Here is a 24,407-nt window from a genome sequence, read left to right as displayed (position 1 = left end):
CGCTACATTGCAATTAATCAAAAACGTCTGAAGTATAAAAAGCCGTATAAAAAAATTCAGATAGACCACCTTAGTTTACCTAGTGTATGAACTTTCACGACCGTGCCGAGAGAGAGGGCGAAACCCCCGGGGCTGGCCGAAAAGGGCCCACACGGGACTGATAGTCGGCTCCGTAGCTGAAGCGGCCCATCTAAGAAGCTCAAGGGGGGTGCAAATCGGAACGTTTGAAAACGATCTTAAGGCGGAGGGGGGGGGGTGCAAAAAACATGATAACTTGGCAACTCGGAAAATGTTTTCAGGGCTCGAGGGTGCGGGGGTGCAAATCAAAGGGCCCGTGAGTAACTAAAATAACTCTCCACGACCCTGTGCTTCCTTTTTTGTCATATAAATAACAAACAAATAGGGCATTACTCATCATTTACTATTTACCAAAGATAATTTTAACTCAATCGTAGTTATCTAAAGACCTTTGAATGGAGCCACTTTATTGTACGACACAAACGACATGAAGTACATAAAATAGAACTTAAGAAAAAGCTTTATTGTTTGAGAAATACTACCGGAAACAAATTAAGATATTAAGCGATTTCAGTTATTAGTGATCATCAAGTTTTTTTTAAAAAAATACTCATTGTAAGCCCGGTATTTTCAGAATAAGCCAGGATGCAGACTGCAGTTCATACTTACTATTTCGTTATTGCGTTCTTAAATTTATTAAAAAAAGTATTAGCACCCCATTTAAAAAACTGGCCTGCAGTGGCGTAGCGAGGATGGTTCAGCGGGGTGGAATCCGCCTCGAGCGTTAATCATTAGGGGGCGCCAAAATTGTTTGACGACCCTTTATTCAACGAACAAAGTTCCATTTTAGGTATTTTTTACGCAAAAAGGGCGCCATTCAAGAGAATTGTTTAGGGCGCTACAAACCGTCGCTACTCCACTGGTTTTCAGAATAAGCCAATAATAAAATCTTGAATATTTCTTTCGCGTCACTAAATTGAAACTCACCGTTATTAAATTTGAGTCATTAAGATATTGGGGATGTTTTTTTTTTTCAATGTGGTATTTTAAATTTCCTGTGCTGATGGCTGATTTTGGCCCTTGGGTATATGACCTGCGAAATTTAACACAATATTAAGAACAAATTTCGCGAAAGCGTACAACGCGGGGCCATACAGCGGTGGCAAAATTCCCGGAGCCCAGCCGAAAAGGGCCAATGAGACTGATAGGAGGCCCGTAGCTGTAGGGGTCCATCGAAGAAGTTCAAGGGATCAGAGCTCAAGGGGAGGGTGCAAATCCAAGGGGCCCGCGAGTAGGTTTTGCCCCGGGCCCTGGATACCTGTGCACGGCCCTTTTACAACGCCTTAACACCAGAAATTTACGGCTGTTCATTGTTATATTCCACCTTACGTGGAAATAATTCACGGCCCAAGAAAATTTATTAATTATATTTAATCCCATTATTTGTCTAAAAATCGTAATATATTGGAAACACTTCGTTCAGTTCTATTATTTTACATTTACAACATATTTCAAATTATTAGTTGCAGCCTTTGAAGGTAAATGTTTTAAGTCAACAAGGAGGCAGTACCCGAACATGGATTATACCAAATTATATTATGTACCAGTGACGTAAAGAGTTCAATGCACATAATGCCGTGCATGGTTGCCCTTAAAAATATACATTTAACAGAAGCCCATTTTTCCATCTTGCATTGGGGATCGTAAAAAAATACATTTTACATGGTCCCATTTTCCCATCTCGCACTTAGGTTTTACTTACTTTTCGCAGTAACGGCATTGGGCAACTTTATTCTTGAAAATACCGTCTTCAGACGTTTCAAATGACACATTAAAATGCTTCCATATGTCACTTCGCATTCGCGATTCGTTAACTTGACGTGAACTACCCTCGGCCATAAGTACTTCAGTACTCGCAACGTGCCAACTTATTAACGGACCAAAAGACAGCCAACTCCTAAAGCAGAGTTCAAGAGTTATGGTTGATCATTTCCTATTGAATTTCGGCTAGGGTGAATCCTATAATACCACGTCAACTTTCCAGATAAGAGATAAACTTTTAATAAATGAATAACCTTTGCCTTTACCGCAAAACGGATGTATTTGCGAATAAAAATTAATTTTACGAAAAAGAATAAGATCGGCTAGTTTAATTTTTATCCGAAAAGATAAGTCTATTTTTATTTTCGAAAAATCTATCCAAATCAACAAAAAATTTTTGAAATAGATTGACTAGTTATTCATTACATTGAATATTTACTTAGACTTATCCATAGATAAAGGAACTTTGAACATAAGCGCCTGTTACTATCTCTCGTTACGATGATCCGTAGATAAGAGGGGCCAGATAAGAAATGGATTAAATTATACGTTTCACTTTGGATTTCGGGTACCTTTATTTTAAGATAAAGACAGGCCTATTTTATTCAAATGGATATATCCGATTGACATTCAATAGACATTATCCAATGAACAAAAGTTATACGAATTCCGAGCACTACGCTTGACCTGCCAAAATTAACAACGAGTGTGGCCCATTTCGTGCCTTCAAGTTCCGGTGTTCGATAAATGCAACAGGTTTTACATTAGACCGACATCACTCCAGTATTGTCACCAGTGGTAAGTAGCTGGCGCGAGACCGAGGTAGCACTAGAAAGTGCTTCAAAACTTGGACAAGGACAGAGTTTGATAAATCTATGTTATTTCTTTGTTATTTGTTTCGAAGCTCTAATTGAGCCGCCTCAATGTGTTGCGTTGCCAATATCATTTAAAAGCCGAGAAGGTATATTAATTTTCTCGTGCGCGATTTTTGACCCCCGCAAAACTGAACGTGTCAATTTCTTGAGGAGTGAGAGCGTGGACAGCTTGACCAACGGCTCAGACCGTTTTTGAATAGAATATCAATAATGATCATCACTCAATCTGTCAGAGCTGTTAAGCCAGTTATCACTCGTCAAAAATATAAGTACACGATGAGAGGGTTGGAAATATGCTCTCTTCTCAGTCTTAAGGTATAATAAACAATTAAATTTAAAAGTAATTTAAATCTGCTATAATATGTCAATTCACCTGTATGTTGAACACAGTGCATGAAGAGAATTTGTTTAATTGTCATTTTAGCTCATAATCCAATAGTGTGTTAACTGGTTTCTGTTCAATTTATTGAAGAATTTAACCCATTAAACACCCTAGATTACTGTTTCCAATGTTTGCTAAATACTGAAATATGCATACTCCTAAGCAACAACTAACCCATGTTTAAGTATACTTTTCAAACTGCAATAACAGAGGTGGTTAAGTTAATAAAAACTCAGCTTAAAATCTAAGCGCTTTTAGTAGATAATATTTAGTTTCGGCTCGAAAGAGTCACGACTGAATTCGCCACAATGGGATGCGAAACATGCTTTAACGGCATTTTTAAATTTTAATTTAAAATATAATATAAAGTAGATGCCAACCTCAGCATTTTACATCGTTTATTTGGCCAATGATAAAGATTAGCATTAGGATTTAAAAAACTCTCCAAAATATCATCCTTTGGACCCCGTTAGCTACACTTGTTATAAGTTAGCTACTCCACAACCCTAATAACCGTAGATATAGGATGGTACGATGTCCTTCTAACGGGCGCAGTTAAGCAAGTTTACCCCTGGTACGTTTTTGGTGGAAAGCTATACCATCATGTGATAAACATTTTGTATTAAGCCTAACATACATAACTCAAATAAATAGGTAATGTACTCGTTTTGAATTTATTAGTTCAAAGCTGAATGGATCAAAAGTTTAAAATGTGTTCTTTTGATATAATTTTGGTCTAATCATTTCTTATACTATTGGTTGAAAGCCGAATTTTGCTTTCTTGGCTGGAACGTGATCCAATTTTGATCAAACTTCTTGAAAAACCGAATAAATCTTGCAGATAATACTTGAACCAATATTTTCACCAGTCATTAAGAAATAGATCTAGTAATATATCGTCAGGTTGTACGATACTATTTTTACAATAATGTAGCATACTTAACGATACGTTACTGAAAACTATAATTCCAAGTTATTAGTGGGAAATTTAAATTACAAAATTCCCAGTTCAAAATTCATACATAAGATATCAAAATTAAAATATTAAATTCATACATCAAATATCTAAATTCAAAATTCTTATTTCATAAAATTATTTACAGCTCAAAATCTGTTAAACGTTTATTTTAACATATTGTACGGTGTAAGTTTGTAATTTAAATTTGTACAACGAATTGAAAAAAGATCAGACGAGACTCGGAAAATCGTTTAATCGGTTATTTTGAAGTATCGGTTCAGTAAATAATTTAAAAAAATTGTCAGACTTCTTAATTCGTTTCCCTTTATGTTTTTCATATTTAGTTACCTAGGTCAGAAATTAATAAGTGCATGTCTTGTATCGCAACTTGTTCTTAATCTTGTTTTTTCATAATTTTAGCATTAATTATGAATTTTCTACACATTCGCCAGTAAGTGAAAATTTCTTAAATTTATATCAAATATAAATAATTGGAACTTGATTTCAGAACAATGGAATTGATCGCTTATTAAAGTTTATCTCATTTTTGAGGATATGTTTTCTTCCGCTTAGGCTCTCTGTTTCAAGACATAAACCGTGAAAATTATCTTGTATGATGTGACGTTACTATTTCGTATGAATCGTTAAAAAAGAGAGTGCAACCTTAACGACCTACTCCGCTATCGTTTATAAACAACAAAAACTAACAATGGAATGTGACGGCTTTACGTAGAAATGCAACTTGAGTGTCAACACCTCAAAATTTGAATACGAAGTTTAAGTGTTAAAATGTATTAATTAGAAAATTGGGATCTTTCCAATTTCGTCTCATTAAGAAGGCATTCGATCCCAAGTGAAAATATTATAATAATGGTGTTCAAATTACTTGACATTTTAAGCGCTCGCATTGCGACGAAATGCTTAAACAAATAAAATACAGGGTGTTTCAAAAATGTATGCAAAATTTTTAAGGAGTTGTAGGGGGTAAGTTGAGAAGTTTTCCTGTTTTTTTTTCTCATTTTCCTACGATGAGTTAAAAGAGCCCCAAAGAGCTTCTAATTGTGGTCTACTAGCCCCTAGAAGAAGACGACAACAAGCGCAAAATCTAGCAGCAGGGATTTTAAATATTGTTTAAGTTAACTTTTTTACGTTGCCTACCCCGATTTGTTTACTAAGTCCTTTTTTACCTATCATACGAACCCAAACCTTAATTTTCACATTTCTCCACTGCTTGGTTTTGCACTTGTTACAGCCTACTTCCAGGGGCTTGAAGGCCACACTTGGAAGCTCTCTGGCGCTCTTTTAACTCACCATAGGAAAATGCGGAAAAAATAGGCATACTTCTCAACTTAATCACTGCAGCTCCTTACATTACTTTTTAAAACACACTGTACATGGTTAATTTCCTTATTTGCATTAATCTCTCAATTTTGCAATTCTTAAATATGTTAATGCATTAAACATAATGTCCTCCATAACAAAATTAAGAATCGCTTAAAAATTATGGTATCAAAAAATGTTATCGCAATAAATAAATATGTGGTCAATAAAGACTTTGTCGCATTTATTCGCCTGGCTGTCGCATTCGGATATAGATGACCAGAAGCCATAAAATAAGTGGTAAATCTATCGTCGCACTAGGAATCTATCAATAACGTCAAAAAATACGTTGGCGGATTCAAAAGGCAGTGTCGCATTCAATAAACATCTTTGCCACATAAAGTGTTCTTAAAGAATACTTAGTTAGCCCAGCATTTAAGCCAAAGTCATCTTGCTTCTTTTAATACCTGATTATAGTTGGTCGGGTTATATTGCGTAGGACGGTCGTGAGCTTTCCGACAGATTCCTAGCAGTACAAATGCCGTTAACACCATCCAGTTAATTAAAAGCACTCATAATTAATAAATTATTTTTTTATTTCTTGAAATCAAAATAATCACATCTAGATTTTATTTTTTGATTAACGTCGGATTTCCAATTATGATTGTCGCATTATTTGGCATTATCGTCGTTGTAAACTAAAACAGTTCAAAGGCTATTTCAGAAAATTTTGGGGCTATCGTTTATTTATTCTTCCTAGTGATTCTATCCTTCATACACTTAATTGTTCAGTCGCAGTCATGAGTGGGACAATAGTTTAAAATATGTTCGAACGTTATTTCCTTCTTTAGCACCTACATATAAGAATAGCAGCATAGTGACCTCACTCTCCAACGTTAAGTTTTCTTTTAATCCAATTGCTCACAATCCAGTCTAATTATGAAGAACAACTTCTATTGTCGCATTGGGTTTGGTCAACGACGTAATTAAGTATTATTAATCAGAAATTTTGTAGATCATTAATATAGCCCCCACATTTATATTATAACGTATCTTATTATCTAACTAGTCACAATCAATAAAAATAAAGTGAGGTGGTTTCGCATTGACATTCTATTTAAAAACAACTGTTAAAAACTTTAAACTTATATGGGTGACTGCTGTTAATTTGGCCCCGCTACTTACACTATGAGGTATCTTAAACTTGGTTTTTTCTCGAAAATTTTTGTCTTGCATTTATTTGCATTGACGTGAGGTCTGATTGATTAACGAAATTATGGGGGCTGTCGTTAATTAAATCCGCAGCTAAAGTTTTAATTTTATTTCCTAAACTGTTATGTGGCGTCGCATGTTGGGTGCCTATTATTAAGTAAGAAATTCGGAAAGGAAGAAATAAGGGGGCCAAAATAATCGACGCTCAAAGAAGTTTAAGGACTAAGCAAAAAGGCATTTTCTCATTTTTAAAAAGGATTTTTTGCATTAATATAATATTTTGATCCTTTACAAGGATGTCGATGTTGATTTCAAATTACGAATGTACGACTTTACCTTTTTGAGAGGTTTTTTCAATAAGCCGGAATTCCGAAATCGAAGCCTGATGCCCGCCATAAGAAGCGACGAATATTGGCCACTTTCACGTGATTGCGTACTTCGGCATAGTTCTTTGGACCACCTTTTTAATGTGTTCTCAATCACCGTAAGTGAAAAAGTTGGTCATCAATTGAGCATCATCAATATATTATTTGTGATAATTTGGTGATGAAAAGTTGTTACGAATTTTGTTAATAAATAAACACCAAGTAAATCGATATTAACGTAAATATGTCCAAAGGCACGGAAATCCATTAAAAACAGCTAAATGATTTCAGAAAACCTTCCCTTTAAGTTTACGGGGAACGTTTTAAAACTCATTGTGTTAGATGACAATCTAGTATGTTGTCTGTTTTAAAACTTTACGAAATCTTATTAAAATTGGTGAATATTTTTTACTAGTCTTCTGACCTCAAAAGGTTCGGGTAACGGGTTAGGTATTCCGTTTCAGCACCCACCAAGTTTCGATACATTTGCGACCTAAAATCGTTTAGAAATTTAGAATTGGACAACGACGAAAACCGATAACATGATTCTCATTTTTTTTTTCAATTTCGTAAAGCGCTTTATCTGGCTGATAAGCTGCGTCACAAAACGAACAGCATTCAAATTTTGCTTAATTACAGAAATCCCTTAATAACTACAATTTTAATAATATTTTTTTTGATAATTTTAAACAAAATATATATGTACATAACTTTAAAAAACTTCATAACGATTTCATTAATATTGCATTTGCGTTATTTCCAGGTATGGATTTGTCTCATAATATCACTGCTTATAATAAATTTTAAGAAGATTTTTGTCTCCTTGTGTGTTTTAAAGAAGTGCATTTTCTTAGGATCTAAAATTAAACCAGGTGGGTAATTGATTATAACAAAAACGTTCAAACCTTTTTTGAAATTTCGTTGTAGCGTGACTGTATTAATAATATTCACTTAAAACTTATATTTCATTATATTTATTGCAATATTATTATTATAAGCATCGCAGATAAGCAATTAAATGTTGAAAAAAAAAACCTGTTCGAATATTAACTCTTACGATACATGAAAATGTGGCGATCGCCGAAAGCTTTTAACACTGAGAGACAGATTCAACGAAAATACAAACAACGGCACTAACACACAGTCTCAACTTTATAATCAGTCTCTTCTGGTTAACAGAAGGAAACATCTTCACGAGTCAAACATGAAAAAATATACCAGGTGGACTTCGCTTAAGTAAACGGTAAAACACTCAGTGACAGAATGAAAAATACAGTAACAATTAATGAAACAAGTTGCGAGTATAGCTTAATTGTTCTTCAACTCTTAATCTAATGGCACAAATATCTTGGAAAACGAAAATTGTCCGAGATATAAAAAGATAATTTGAAAAGCTGATGTGATTTACACATATGAAAGGTAACACATTTGCAAGCTTTCATCCTGCCTGAATGTATAGTAGACATCGATGGTGACCATTAAAAACATTTCTTCAAAGGGTCAAATTGTGGGGTCAGTCGTCTTTAAAATTCTTAAAGTTAAACCTTCATCTGCAGAGGTCAACCTAATTTTTAAATGTTCCGAAAGCACTGCAACGTCGAAAAAGTTAACTGAAGCAAATGATTAACGATTTTTCGGAGTTTAAGGAAACGAAAAGCCAAATCAGGAACAAACAGTCCAAAGTTAAGGAAGTAGTAGTCATCTGGGATCCTAACAATATGTTTAAGTTTAATTTAATTTGTTTGGCCTTGTCAATACAAACTTTTTTCCTAGTTTTGACTTTTCTACGAAGCGAATGTGCAAACCACTCCTCAGTCCAACTTTAGAATTTCTATTTATTTCAACAAAACTATTAAAATTTTGCATTTTAATTTGTTTTATTTCTTTGAAGGATTGGATTGGAAGTTCATTGCATCCATAGATTTTAAATACTTTGCCATTTTTTGTTCTTTTCTGCCATTTTTGGTTTTGGAAATTTACAAGGCCAATATTTCCACTTCGTTTGTCGTTACGAAACCTTGCAATATAGACACTCTAGATGAAGCCGAACGCTACGGACACGTTATACCTATCGCCAAAAGCAATACGGAAATTTACAACTTGCTAAAGGTGAGAATTTACTTTTCACCGAAACAAATTGGTTTTAAGTTCTGGTATATGTATTACAATACAAAATTATTGGCAGATAATTTTGTGACTTACCCTATTTCCCAGTGTCCTTGACCAAATTCAATAATCACCGTGTTACATTTATAGCACGATTGTAACGACTAAATAAGAATGATTTGTAAATACTGCTGGCGTTTTGTGTTCGATAATACCTTTTTTTAAATAAGTACTTACACTCAAATTACAAAACGTTTTTGTTTAAAGATAATACATTTTTAAAAGTAATGCTACTAATTCAATAACCAACGTAAAATCGACGTTTAATTCTAAAGAGTGAAGTGCCTTGTTCAGGAATGCGCGGCACGGATAGATGTTTAAGCGGTATGTAGGGAATAGAGCGCTTAACTAAAATAGCATTTGTTAAAGTAGCGTTTTCAAAAGCGCGTTTTTCAAAACAGCATTTTGTTGCAACGGCGCTTTGTTAAAACAGCGGTTGTTGAAATAGCGTTTCTCAATACCGCGGTTTGTCGAAAGAGCGTTTTGTTTAGTCAGCGTTTCTTGGTTAAGCGTTTCTCAGTAGAGCGGTTTGTCAAAACAGCTTTTTACATAAACAGCGTTTCTGAATATAGCGTTTCTCAAATTAGCGATTTTTTAACAGCGGTTTTGGTCAAGACAGCGGTTTCTTAAAACAGCGGCTAAGGTCAAGCCTCGACTTCGAGCAACCAGCGGTTCACGAGTTTTTAACGGGGTTTTTTCGATATATAGAGGGAGTTATCTCGAAGCTAGCACGTGGAGCGCGCAACGGCTAGGTTGGCCGGGCGCGCCGTAGACGCGTAGGCACCGTTTTGCTAAAGAAAGCAGCGCGGTTTTGGGAAACGCTGTAAACGCTGTTTCGACAAAATGCGGTTTAGAAAACCGCCGTTATGACAAAGCGCCGTTTGATCAATTTCTTATTTTGGGGAATGCTATGTTAAGAAACGCTGTTATGACAAAGCGCTGTTATGACAAAGCACTGTTATGACAAAAAACTGATTTGAAAAACGCTGTTTTGGAAAATGCTGTTTAGGAAAGCCCTGTAGTCCCTACAAATCGTTTAAGCACTGTAGTGAGGAGTCAGTCGGCCTGATGTTCGTTAATAACTAACTAACACGAGTAACATTACAAAACATATATTATAAATAAGGTTAGTTTAGCATTAAATAATAATTTTATTATTAAAGCAAATAAAATGTAAAAGTGCATAAAATCATTTAAATCTGGGTGTAAAATATTTTGAACATTTTGTGAGTTTTTCAAAAATAAACCTTTTGTTTACCGGTGAAAACCATTAATTTTTAATTCAATGAAAATATTGGAAATTTTACGATTTCTTTCATTATTTTTTTTTAAAACATAACTTGAAAATTTATTTAAATAATTATTTGGTTATCTGATATAACCGAACTCGATTTATTGATGTATTGCGTAAACACAACCCGTGAACCTCTATGATATTTAATAAATTTCCTAGAAATCTTCAGTCGAAGCAGTGATGGAGTTTTGAGTGACATGATGATAAGTGTAACAACACCACGAACGATTTTTAATGTCCTTGTTAAGTCAACAATCGAATAGAAGCGTAAAAAATCACTCAGTTTCCTCGAACAATATTATATGCATTATAAAAAAAAGCAACCACAATACACGGGGTTGTTAAAACAAAGCAAAACGCGTGAATTAATTTCTTTAAAAAAATAACTAAGCGATATTTCAGCGACGTCCCATCTACTACAAGGAAAAGTTTAAAGCACGGGATCAAGTGTACATCAAAAGAAGAAAATTGTTTTCGTCTGCTGTGTTTAACAAGTTTCCATCTGTTTGGTTCCTTTATGATACCGAGTTTTACTATTATTGTGAGCAAATACTGCCAAGCTTGAAATTGCACAAGGGCCATGTCTTAAGCACAAGATTTTACGGATTTAGCGCTGATAACCAACTTCCTCCGGAAACATTAAATTTGTTTTATAAAAGGTAGGATTAAGAATTTAAATCTCCTTTTTATTTCAATCATTGTTTTTATCGGTGTAGCAGGTTTCATTATAAGGTGCTTTAGATCAAGTAGTTTTAATCCGTTATTTTAACAAATAGAATAAATTACTATTGAACATGATTTTAACCAAATTTGTCGTCTGCCTTTCCTCCACAAACAAGCCTCCTTCGTCTAACTGACTTCAGCCTTTCGGTTATTGGGAAATATGATTTAATATTTGGTTTCCCTCGGCGCTCAAAGCAAAAGCTTTTCTTTAAGGACTTAATAGATAAGAAAGCTTCAGCTTAAGAAATTAGTGTGCGTATTATTCTTGAAAGAAGTAAATATAACAAGACTTTGCAAGTTTTCAATAAATTGAAAGGCCAGTATGAGCCTAACACCACTATGTAATATAAATTTTAAATGGGGTCGTCACCTGATTTAACAGTAACATAAAATAAGTGAGCCCACGCCACCAATTGTTGCCGTTTACAAGAGACTCTCAAACCACGTGCTATGAAGTTGAAAAAAAGGCCGGCGATATAAATAGAAAATGTAACGAAAGTCCATAAAAAAATTTTGAAGTTAGGAAACCAAAATATTCTATGCCAATAAGGTATTTTATTAAATTTGAACTGCAAAGTATCAACATCCTGATCCTTCACCACAGATGTGTGCTTTAAGATAAGGAATGCTGTGGTGGGAAGGCTTATTTTGCATAGTTAAAAAAAATTATTTTACATGGCCCAAGCGTTTAATACCTTGCCATAGATCAGATAGAAATATTTCCTGTGTAACATTTTCATCTTATTCAGAAATTTCGTGGTTAACAATCCCGGGTGATTTGGTTCGGGATGATAAACCCTAACACACATTTTTAGTTTCCATGGATGTTCAAAAAAAGTTATTACCATTTTAGGGTACAGTAAACATCTATTTACTCTAATTTTATTTCCTGAAACGAAATTCCGTATGCACTAAACAAATGAGCTTATCTTAAATATTCAACAAAAATATATTTATTAATAAACTAAATTGAAACACGGAATAAAAAATGTAAAATAACTTGTGGTTAATCCTAGCTGGTTAATATTTGCATGATTGATATATTAAGAATAAGATGTCCAACCTGTTTTTGGGTTGAAATATTTTTCTAGAGTTAATTCGAACGTAGAAACCAAATTTTCATTTTATGAATGATCGAGGTTTTGATCTCAGCCCATATATTTGTTCCTGTGGGTTCGAGCTCACAGCATCACCGCCACTGCTTGGGAATTTGGAATTCCAATTTACAATCTAAAAGGGGGCACTGAAAAATATCATCACACCTGATAGAAGCAGCTTGATTAAGAGCTTAAACATTATTCACTGGATATTGATACGCACGAAGGATTCGCAAACCCAAAAGGTGATTGACTCTTAATCGGCTCGCAACTTTCCGGGTACGTGTTCCAGAAGAGTCACCGAAAAAGAACGTGCTTGTAACTTAATGTCTAGAGTCTACAGCGCCATTTTAGACCTTGTCTGTAGATTTCAGGTATTTAATTTGACCACCTTATCTTAAGCGTTTGATAATGGCTTTGAAAATAAATGAGTTGCTTGTTGTCTTTGAGGAAACTGTTTATTGTACAATAACAGAGCTAAGAGAGCTTGTCTCGACATGAAAAACATATCAACGTACTCAAAATTCGTAAATTTAACCACTGTTCTGGCCAATAGTGCACAAATAAATGTAATAAACTAAATAAGCATAATATAAAAAATATGGTCCACTATCTAAAACGCTGAAAAATATCTCAGAATAAAAGATTCTATAATCAGCAATGATTTAAATAACAATTGAGTGGCAAAAAATATATTTAATATTAATAATTTGAAACATTTGTGACGATTATCTTTCAGAAAAATAATTGAAGTTTTATTCGAAAAAGTATCAATTCTTTCAAATAGCTCGAGATTCTTAATTAATTTGTCGATGGGTTTATATATTGCTTTAATATGTTAATCTCGTTACCGATCGGGTTGGAAATATTGTTAATATAGGGTAGTACGGCAAATTTCGTTATTTTAAAGTATCTTTTAAGAGCAGTATTTTTTCTATTAGATTTCTATTTTAAATACTGTCGATACCTCTATTCAACGGCTAATGCTTGGATAAATGCTATTTTTCAAGTAATTGCCATTGGAATAAATAAAAAAATAAAACGCGGATAGGTTTTGGCATTCCGGATGTTGAGAGCTAGCGCGTTGGGGCATAGCTACTGAGAAGGGTTTTGTATAAACATGTGTGTTTATTGCGTAGTTTGGTTCTTTTTGGATTAGAACATCTAGAAAAGGTATCAAATTGTTGGCTTCTAATGATACTGTAAATTGGGTTGCAGGGTCAAATTGGTTTAAGTAATTAAGAAACTGATTTAGCTAATCTAAGGTAAGGTTCTAAAGAGCTAATATATCATCTACACTCAATTGCATTACTTTGATATTTTTTTTTTCGGTTTTTGTTTCTTACTTTAATTTTTTACTAACAAAAAACGTAACGGATGTGATAGATAGATATATATATATATATATATATATATATATATATATATATATATATATATAAATAAATAGCAGTGAAAATGGCGCCAAATTTTGACCTGATGAAGCTCCCGAATGGGTTGACGAAACTACTGTCATTCTTCACTATGAAAAAGATTCTTATATGCATAACAAATCATGCTATGTAACGAAAAAGCATTATAATTCTTAGACAGGGAAATAAAATTTCGATGTCATATGATAATTTAGTATTTCCAATGTTTCCAATATTTTTCTAATTAAGACAATAATTGCATACAAATGTTTTTCGAAAGTTCTGATGATTAAGTCCCCAAAAAGCGCACAATTTGGCTGGAACCCGACTAACGGAAAACACTTAACACACAGAAAATGTGTCGTTGACTTGGTCTTTTCAAACCATTTTTAAAACTCCAAAAAAAGGTGTCGATCAAATGGCGTTCAATCATTTGGCCCCAAATCATTGGCTACACCCTGTACAAAATTTGAAATGCCCTTTTTGGGTTGCTTAAATCTTTCTTTCCACGTTTTAAAATGGCAGGTTTATAACTAGAACACACTTAGGCTTCTCTGAAAGTTTTAGATCCACAGCAATTTAAACACCATTTTTATTAACATTTTGCAAAACATATATGATTGAACCCCTCAACAGGGGCCTTAAATGTTGTCAAATTTGAATGAAAAGTGTCGCATCGCTGTCTAATTACCAAAAGGTTAAATCTAATTAAACAAAATATTATTTTATAAACAGGTCATCAGATTATCTTGCAACTGGAATGCTACAATTCATGGAAAGAAAATACTATTACAAAGGTGGATTTAGATGTGTTGAGAAATTCAATATAAAACCCGAACAGCTTTTGTGGAAACAAATATCTATTGAAGATTTATTCTTTTTTCTCCTTGTTTGGGTCATTGCTAATGTAGTTATTTTCATACAATGGTTGGCAATGATTTTGTTCCCATTTATAAGAAAATATTTATCTGGTAATTTGCACCAAATTTTCAATTTTTCCGAATAAACATTAAAGAAACCTGATAAAATCCAATATATGGTAGAAAAGCAAACAAGACAAAGAACCGCCAGGCATTAATTTAATCCATGTCTAAAGCAGATGAGTAAAAGTATATCTACTTAAGTACCATATGATAAGGTTTTCTTCCGAATACTTTGATAAAAAAACTTATCTAAATGCAATAGTTCCAAAAGAATCTTTTAAGGGGTTGTGGTTTAGACTTTACAGCTGATCCTCTGTATTTTAGCGGAACGTCAGTTTCCTCTCTTAACCACGTGGTACAAAAGGTCATACCCTTTTGGAATAAACCAAACTATAATTAATTTAGGAAGTATGGAATTTAAAGCAGACCACGAAAAATTACCAATTTAATATTATAAATTCTAGATACCTACATGTTCTCTACTGGATTAATTTGTGCGTGTACACTACTCGATTAATTTGTACATAAAGAATCTGCGAAAAACAATTTATTATTAGCACACAAAGATCCATGTTTTTTATTATACAACAAATATGTCATTGCACATTTTTTTGCTAGTTAAATGTGCATATATCTTAACATTAAAATATTGCAAAAAATCATGAATATAATAAACAATATTATATCAAGGGAATGGTTAAGTAAACAGTTAACTTTGCTGTAATATTATTTTAAAATGTCATCGGATATTGTATCGAAAAGACTAATTACTTACTCAAAACATTCTTTTTAGTCTGTTTCACCAGAAATATCAATTTAACATTCATTGCTTCAACGTTTCACTTACTAGTTGTAAAACTGTAAAAACAAATGAAATAAAATCATGATCATGATTTCTGAATTATATAAAGTTAACACTTTGTTTTCGTCCTTCATCATAACTGACTTCGATGGTAGAATACGTGATTGACGAAAATGCAATTAAACAAACTTAATTTTTTTTGGAAACCGTGCATTTAGTGAAACTACTAAAGTAACCATAACGAAATCCCAAATAATATTCATTGGCCAGTGATGAGAATTTGGTTCATACTTCATTTGATTCGTTTCACTCCCACCTAGCATACTTAACCGCTGCCGTCGCAGTGTTGGCAATGTAAGGATTGCCCCCCCCCCCCGAATAAAGAAAATGGAGATCCTCACTTACCAATTTACAATTAAGGGGGGAAATTATTTTTCTATTATTCATTAAAAGGCCACTAAACAATAAAATGCAAAACTTTTCCAACATCACAACAACTGTTTATACGGCCACACTTACTTATTACGATGAATTTGAAAGTCTGTTTATATAACTGAATAATATATAATATTAGAGAAAATAGCTCTAGCTTAGAAAAATTTAAAAGTGTGGAGAACAATTTTCGTCCTCAGTACTACATTAGAAAAATCCTTGATGGCTCCATTTAAAATTTCAAAGTTGTTTATGAAGATAAATTTATTCTTCACATTCCTAAAAAGAAGTCAAAATAATTTAAAAATAAAACAACTAAACTACCGTAAGAGCGTAGCGCCACCAGTGGCGCCGGTCTCACAGCACGCGCGTTTCGATGTTAGGTTTAAAAAGGACGCAAAAACTTTCCAGATTTTTAATGCTAGTTTTACAAGGTTTTTAAATAGCTTTGTATGCCCGGGGTATATTTTTCCGTTTTAAATGGTAAAACATTGAAAACAAAAAATGCTCGTTTATTTTTTTAAGTTTCCTAAGGAAAAAGACGGGTGCATTCGCATTTTCATTAGATAGCCGTATTAGTATATTTATTTAATATAAATTTTAGTTCCATTTTGTTTCTGAAAAATATAAATAATGATGGGCTTACAAATAAAACTACGGAATATTTACACGTTAACCATCGAATTTGCGCGAATCATTTCATTGATGACAGTTTTATGAATATTACAACTAAAAATAGGCTCACACCATCCGCTGTTCCAACAATTTTCAGTCTCTACACCATTGGAAATTTCAGAAAATGGTAATTCAAAAGAGACTTTTAATCCCTGATAGCTATCAGATTTTAATTGATAAAACATACAATGCCTACAGTGAATCAAAATGGAAAAATAACTAGATCACAGTTATAGCTTCAGCAATGCAAACGAAACAAGCGATCCAACAAAAATCATCAATCCAAACAACACCTACGTAATAAATAACCACAATGAATATGGTATGATAAATATATTTTTTTTAATTTAAAGCATTTAATTAAGGGCTTTTCAAATTATTTACAGCACATCTAAATGTAGGAGCCGAAGTTTCAGTGAAGCAAAGCAATGATCAGGCTGTCCAAGTAAAAGGATTGAAAACAAAAAGAGAGTCAAGACTTATTAGAAAAAACAATAAGCAAAATGCCAAAATTCAAAGAATGAAGAAACAGATAAGAAGCTTAAAAGAAAAACTGGCAGACAGTGCAAAGATTTGTGATGTTAGCAATGCTACAAGGTTCTTAACTGGTTTTTCGAAAGAACTTTTCAATTCAGAATTGAAAGTTCGACAAAGAAAAAAAAGGGAATGAGGTATTCCACAATGATTAAAGGGAATATAACCTCAGGTTTTTTTGGTGTGGAGAACCAACACTTCGTTAATTTCCCGCTCCCTCCTATGGCTTCATATATTTTTGGCGCTGGTTAGTGATTTCCCGCCAAAACTGTTAACATAAAAAAACATAAAAAAAAGACTTGAGGTTATATTTCCTTTAAGAAATGGCCACTTTCTCTATTCTACCATAGTCCGCAAGCATATAGGATGTGGCAAGCTGTTTTATGTCTTCCAACGAAAAGGACCTGGGAGAATTGGCTTGGTCGCGTGAAAATTGCTCCTGGTTTTGATCATAAAACACTCGAAGCCTTGAAGATGAAATTCCAGAATATGAAACTAAGTGATAAAGTGGTTTTAATTTCTTAAGATGAAATGAGCTTAAAAGAAAAACTCACCCTTACCAATCCAATGATATTATTGAACAATTGGTAACAATTGAAAACTTCGCTAACGAATCACCGTCAACCGTGCTGAGAAAAACGTCCAGCCTAACTTTGGAAAACAAGAGACACTCGAGGAAGAAATTTAAAATAATGGCAATTGAAGTACCCTATTTATGCAACACAGCCACACTAGTAAATTGCGTGGAAGTTGAAAACTTCGCAAAGAAAACAGGGTTTATTTTAGCTGACGAGCCTACCGCTGACACCCCGACAGCCTCCAGTATTGGACTTCTACTGGGATTAGACCATTATTACGAAATTGTAACCAAGAGAGTTGAAGAAATCAATGTAGCTTTAGTTGCGATGGATACTATGTTGGTATGGGCCGTTCAGGGTCCCATCGATAGGAGAGTGAGAGCCGTTTCCGTTAACCAAATGGGAGTAATTTGCATGAAGGTGGCAATAAGAGACGGTGAATCAGAAATAAACAAAACGCTTAGGTCCTTCTGGGAACTAGAGTCCCTGGGAATAAGCGACAGACCAGAGAAGAAATTAAGTGGAGAAGCCGTTATGGAACAATTCCGTAAAGAAACCACGTTCAAAGAAGAGAGATACCACATGGATAGTCTCGAAAAACCATCTACCGAACAACTACCAAATAGCTGAAAAAAGAATGAAGAACTTTATCAAAACGTTCAATCGGGATCTGATCCTGTATTCGGATTACAAAGAAATTATAGAAGACCAGTTAAAGAAGGGAATAGCCTTAGAAGTAGAAGAGAAGGAACCGAAAGTAGTCGAAAGCTATTCCATCCCGCACCAGCCCGTCAGAAGAGAGTCTAGTAACACGACGAAACTCCGTGTGGTATTCGACGCTTCGAGTCCCGTCAAAGGGAAACCATCACTAAACTCGTTCCACGCGAGTGGCCGAATCTCAATCCAAACCTACTCGAATTGCTCATCCGATTCAGAAGCTATAAGGTTGCAATAATAGCCGATATGGAGAAAGCATTTCTTCAGGTCGCATTGGAAGAGGAAGAAAGGGAATTTGTACGATTTCTTTGGGCAAGGGAAAATCAAGGTAAAATAGACGAAACCCAGTTCAGGATTTTGAAGATGGCTAGAGTAGCCTTTGGCTTAAAACCGTCACCGTTCTTGCTCGCAGGTACATTTCGGCTTCACGCCGAAAAGTATGCCGACACGGAACTCAAAGCTGTGCAATGCCTTATAGAAAACCTTTATGTTGATGATTTGTTAAGTGGTGCCGAAGATGACGATAAGGCATACGAGAAGGTTACCCAAATTCTGAAAAACGCGAACATGAACCTGCGAAAGTGGAAAACATATTTACCTACATTAAGAAAAAGATGGTCCAAGGAAGGAAGTAGTCCGGAAGAGGGAGGTATCCGCTTTGGGGGAGAAGCCAATTCCAAAATTCAAAAAATGTTGCGTTTGTTGTGGATACCGACCAACGACACATTTTCCTTTGATTTAACCAAGATATCAATAGCCGTAAACGAAACGAAGGGTACAAAGCGTCAGATATTAGGAGCTGTAGCTCAAATCTTCGATCCGTTAGGGATGCTCGCACCTTATACCATCCGGGTTAAAGTAATTCTGCAGTCACTTTGGCAAGAAGAGACAACTTGGGATGAGGATCTCCCGCAAGCTATCATAGACCAATACAATTAATGGGAAAAGAAATGCTCGACATACGAAAAATAAACCTAAAGAGATTCTTCTTCAGCGGGAAGAGAGAAGTAGTTTACCGCGAGATCCATGGGTTTTGTGACGCCAGTCTTCAAGCGTTTGCCACGGCTATTTACATCCGCTACATAACTGCAACCAGCGACATTTATACCTCTTTCGTAACATCCAAGGCAAAAGTCACGCCGTTGAACAAGGAGCTAAGCTTACCTCGCCTTGAGCTCATGGGGTGCTCTCTCGGAGCACACTTAGTAACAACCGTAAACGAAGCGTTAAATGAAAACGACATACCTATTTACCTATGGACCGACTCCACCATAGCGCTTCATTGGGTAAGAGGAGAGGAAAGGGAATGGGCGCCGTTTGTTCAGAATAGAGTCAGAGATATTCATGATTTAGTCGGTCCGCAAAGTTGGGGTCATTGCCCAGGAATATTCAACCCTGCCGATCTCCCAACCAGAGGGTCCAAAGCCAGCGATCTCACCACCAACAAAATATGGTGGGAAGGAGCTCCATTACTAAAGGAGGCTCAATCTTACTGGCCTCAGTTCGACGTTGAAAACCAGAAAATCGACCCCAAAGAATTAAACAAAGAAAGAAAACAGTATTAGTAGTCAACTGTAGATTATCGAAAATCATAGAACTAACGAGACACAACTCATTGAAGAAGATATTCCGGATTACCGCATACATCAAACGATTTGCAAGCCGAAAGGACATAACCCTTCCGTTGAAATCTGGACCGATCAATACGGAAGAAATTCAAGGCGCCGAATTTGAGTGGATTAAATGCGTGCAAAAACTAGATTCTGAAGCCGAAAATGGGAAAACCGTAGATAAGGCATTTTCTTTCGCCACCTTAAGACCGCTTATAAATAAAGATCGAATACTAGTTGTAGGAGGTCGATTAGAAGAGAAAAACTTAAGCGAGGATGAGAACCATCCGACTATTTTAAAGAAGGATTCCAGGTTATCCGAGTTAATCCTCATTCGCAGTCACGCCAAAGTATTCAACACGGGAGTACAAAGTACACTCTGTTTAAAAAGTCTTCGACAGGTGAAATTTTTGCCCTTTTTTTAATTCAGCTAGAAAACTATAATAGATAGATAGATGAAACCAATTGCAACTATTATTTATTTTCCAATATCTTTCGTTATTTATCAGTTTCATCCGCCAAAAATAATAGTTTGGCGGGAACCGTAAAAACTCATTTTAATTTTTTTTTTAAATATTGGTTCTGCGGCACTGACTCGCACGTTTTTGAATTCACAATGGTTGATTCAAATTTAAAAAGTGGAAAAATTATCCCTCTACAACCAACGGTTGAGAAGTTATCGCGTTTACAAACCTTCGTCGAAACTAGGAAACACATAAAATGCATCAAGCGATTATTAATAACGCAACTTCGACAGAGATCCAACAACATTGAAAAATATATTTAATTAAAGCCCGGTTTAAAAAAAAATTCCTAGAACAACTTGGCAAGTGGTTTTAAGAATATCCTTTTTTATACGCTAAAGCTTTTAAAAAGCTATTTGCGTCATAAATTGTTTATAATAATGGTTACCACAACTTTAAACCAGCCTTTAATTAAATATATGTTGTTGGATCGTTGTCGAAGTTGCGTTATTAATAATCGCTTGATGCATTTTATGAATCGACCATTGTGAATTCAAAAACGCGTGAGTCAGTGCCGTATAACCAATATTTAAAAAGTTATCAAAAATTAGTTTTGATGGTTCCCGCCAAACTATTAATTTTTGGCGGACGAAACCGATAAATAACGAAAGGTATTGGAAAATAAATAATAGTTGCAATTGGTTTCATCGATCTATCTATTATAGTTTTCTAGCAGAATTAGAAAGAGGGCAAAAATTTCACCTGTCGAAGACTTTTTAAACAGAGTGTACATATACCCAATCCCGAAGTCGGTACTGGATTATCGCCGGAAGACAATTGACCAAGAAAGTAATCAACAACTGTAGGATTTGCCGGAGACATCGAGCGAAACCAGGCGCCGCTCCGACGGGGCAGTTACCGAAAGAAAGAATAGACCGGGCTCGCGTCTATCAAAACACAGGTGTAGATTTCTGCGGACCACTGTGCGTGAAAATCGGCGAAGAAACAGTAAAACGTTATATCTGACTATGTACCTTCGCCGTAACAAGGGCAGTTCCTTTAGAATTGGTCCAGTTTATGACGACCCACGAATTCCTGCTCGCTCTACGCAGATTCATCAGCCGTCGCGGCATCCCAAGCATCATTTTCTCCGATAATGCAAAGTCTTTCCAGCAAGGAAATGATGACGTAAAAATCATTTGGTAAAATCTTAACAGTACGGAGGCTCGCGAATTTTGTGCAAACAAAGGGAGAATAACAAAAACCGTGGTGAGACAAGATGGCCATATGATATCGTGTATGGTCCGTATGCCGAACGGCAAAATCATAAAATGCCCAATCTCACTCCTATATCCGTTAGAAGTTAATAATAATAATCCAAAAATTACCGAAATTACCGAAACCTAATGTCGCGTAAAATCTGTTGAGAAAAAAAAAGTACCATTTTTTGGGGGGAGTGTAGAAATTTACGCGCTGAATTTTATATAATCGTATTTACTTGTATCTATTTTACGATTCTAGGTGAAAATGTACAAAGGTATAATTGTATAAAAAATTTTGTCCTAGGAAAAATGTACATGGTAAAAATGTACATGTGTTTCAAGTTACACGGTAAAAATGACCATCGAGAAAAAAATTATTTTTTTAAGTATATAAAAAGCTCTAGCATATTATTATTTTTTAATACTAAGTATATAAAAGCTCTAGCATAATTATGCTTCGTTTTAGTTCTAAACTTATGGTCGTTCGATATGGAAGGGAAAATGTTAGTGAGTAACAAAGGTGCCGAAAAGTTTTCCCTCCTAACAGTTGGAACTGCCACAAAGCGACCACAGACAATACCCCACGCACAAATAACGTTTCCGAGGGTTGGAATAACGGGTTTGCCAGACTAGTGGGACACAATCATCCAACTGTGTGGACACTTATAGAAAATCGAGGCAAGAGTACATAAAAGAATTTTGGATGACGAACATGGTATTCAAAACCCAAGACGCAATAGAAACAGTACGACGAGCTCCAAAAGCGTTTATATACTTTAACAGACGAAAATTTACAAAAAAAGAAAACACTTCCATTATTTCTAAACGGTGTTAGTAAAAATATTCGGTTTGGAAACCCCGACGTGTAAACGATTTTGTAATTGTTTTTAATAAAAATTTGTACATTTTTACCCTTTTGATGTACATGTTTTTCTTGTACATTTTTACCTGGGTGTACATTTTTACCTTTGTACAAAATGACCGACTAACCTATTTTACTTAAATATATTTAGTTGTATCTATTGTAATGGCGGAGCTAAGGAAGTGAAAGAAGCGAGGCATTTCGAAAGTTTTTCCGATTTCGCCATCGCGCGCAAATGTTTTGGCCCTGCTCCCCGCTTCTGAACTTTCCATAGCCCCCACCTGAACCAAGCAGGGGGTCCCTTTAGAAAAATAAACTCTTTTAATATTTTCAGGAGAAGAGTGCTTGTGTTTTACCCCGGACCGAATGGTCAACCTCAGAATGTATCCGCAAACGGAGAAATTTTGTAAACACCAATTGGGTAGTTTATTTGGAAATTTATTATTGTAAATAAATGTTTAAATTTAATTCGAAGTCGTTTACAATGTCACCTTATACACACACCTGAAGATAAGGGCCCTTTAGTTTTTCAGTCAGCTAATGGTGTACCTAGAGTCAGCTCTCGCATCTACCCAGAATTCCCGAGCGAGACAGTGGAAGGAAATCCACAAACCGCAGGATACTTACATACTACGCAAACCTCTGCAACAATTTTACAAAGAAACCGAAAGATCGCATATGGTATAGACGAACAACGACAACTTCATCTCGCAGACTTGCAAGGTATCAATTAAAACACCTCAATTGGGGATATCGTTATAAATTATGCAGCATTGATATATTCAGCAAATACGTGTTTGCTGTTGCTAATAAAGACGAGAAAGGGGTGACCATGGCCATTGTAACGGCGTTTAAATCTATTTTAGAATCTGCTCGAAAGCCGAATAATGTTCAAACAGATCATGGTAATGAGTTTCTATGTAAAGAAGTATTAAAACGTAGGGGATACATTTTTCGCTACACACTCTGAAGTAAAATCGAGTGTTATAGAACGGTTTAATCGTACTTGAAAATCAAGAATGTACCGATATTTCACGGAAAATAACACGCATAAATATATTGACGTATTACTGGATTTAATAAACTCGTATAACCACCACTAGCATAGCTCAATTAAATGTAAACCTGTTGAAATTACAAACGAAAACTCAAACGAGGTAGGGATTCATTTATATGGTAAAGTTATAAATATTTGCAAATTTAATGATTTCTTGGGTATATACAAAGGGAGGGTTGACTTTTAAGTACTTATAGATTAGTTTACATTAGAGCACATCATAGTGTAAATTTTTTACATGACTGTGGGAAAAAATAGACTCGGATGGTAATTGCTACTTTTAATTTTGAGGACATAAAATGGTACTTGTACTGAAAAAAAAAAGATATTTAGAAGATTTAAGGTTGTTACTCGCCACTTCCATATATCTATATGTAACGAAATATTGTAGAGAAAAGAAACATTCCTCGAGTGAGGAGCCCGACGGAAAGGTGTTCAGAACCGAAGCCGCATCGCCTCGTTGTACGGCGATTGCGATTCTCTGTACTAGGTAATCGATCGAACGCTGGTCACCAGACACTTCCCGAATGTTGCGGCCAATCGCGTGTATTAATTCCAGGCCGGCATGACCGAAAGGTCCCAGGGTCTCGACGGCAACGACCTGGAAAAGGAAACGATTCTCTAACCTCGAGTATTTGGCTTTTTCTTCGATTCGGCCTGGGTAGCTACCCAGAGTGGGGCCATTGAAGAGTTAGCCAAATACGATGGAGCTAAAGTCCCACACAAAAGATTTACCGCCGGACCAAGGGACTAACGACATGCCATCCGGGCGTTTTCCATCATCACGTGATAGACCAGGTGGTTCCAGGACGGAAGGCACGCCAGCGGAAACGAGAGCACGTCGCAGG

At 35.2% G+C, this 24,407-nt stretch overlaps 2 protein-coding genes across 2 annotated transcripts; both read left to right on the top strand.

Annotated features, from left to right (window-relative positions):
* The first annotated feature begins 18,550 nt into the window (after window positions 1-18,550).
* Window positions 18,551-19,243, top strand: LOC149939331 (uncharacterized). The gene has a single exon (XM_090179129.1). The coding sequence runs from the start codon at window positions 18,551-18,553 to the stop codon at window positions 19,241-19,243; it is 693 nt and encodes a 230-aa protein (XP_090035255.1).
* LOC149939330 (uncharacterized) lies at window positions 19,243-23,236 on the top strand. The gene is made up of 6 exons (XM_090179127.1): window positions 19,243-19,862; window positions 19,967-20,286; window positions 21,163-21,361; window positions 21,428-21,580; window positions 22,837-22,908; window positions 22,978-23,236. Exons 1-6 carry the CDS (start codon window positions 19,243-19,245, stop codon window positions 23,234-23,236), a joined length of 1,623 nt encoding a protein of 540 aa, XP_090035253.1.
* Window positions 23,237-24,407: the final 1,171 nt, after the last annotated feature.

Source organism: Leiobunum rupestre, chromosome 6 (genome assembly GCF_980474605.1).
Source record: "Leiobunum rupestre chromosome 6, qqLeiRupe1.1.hap1, whole genome shotgun sequence".
Classification (NCBI taxonomy): Eukaryota; Metazoa; Arthropoda; class Arachnida; order Opiliones; family Sclerosomatidae; genus Leiobunum; species Leiobunum rupestre.
Note: the sequence above shows the minus strand (reverse complement) of the source record. Positions and strands in the feature narration are given on the sequence as shown.

Excerpts from the sequence above, each read along its gene's own strand:
- LOC149939331 (XM_090179129.1), top strand. The coding sequence starts at position 18,551 with ATGGAGAAAGCATTTCTTCAGGTCGCATTGGAAGAGGAAGAAAGGGAA.
- LOC149939330 (XM_090179127.1), top strand. The coding sequence starts at position 19,243 with ATGGGAAAAGAAATGCTCGACATACGAAAAATAAACCTAAAGAGATTC. Across the intron at positions 21,362-21,427 it reads GTAGATTTCTGCGGACCACT|GGCAGTTCCTTTAGAATTGG; the intron begins GTGCGTGAAAAT and ends CGCCGTAACAAG. Across the intron at positions 22,909-22,977 it reads TCCGCAAACGGAGAAATTTT|TCGTTTACAATGTCACCTTA; the intron begins GTAAACACCAAT and ends TTTAATTCGAAG.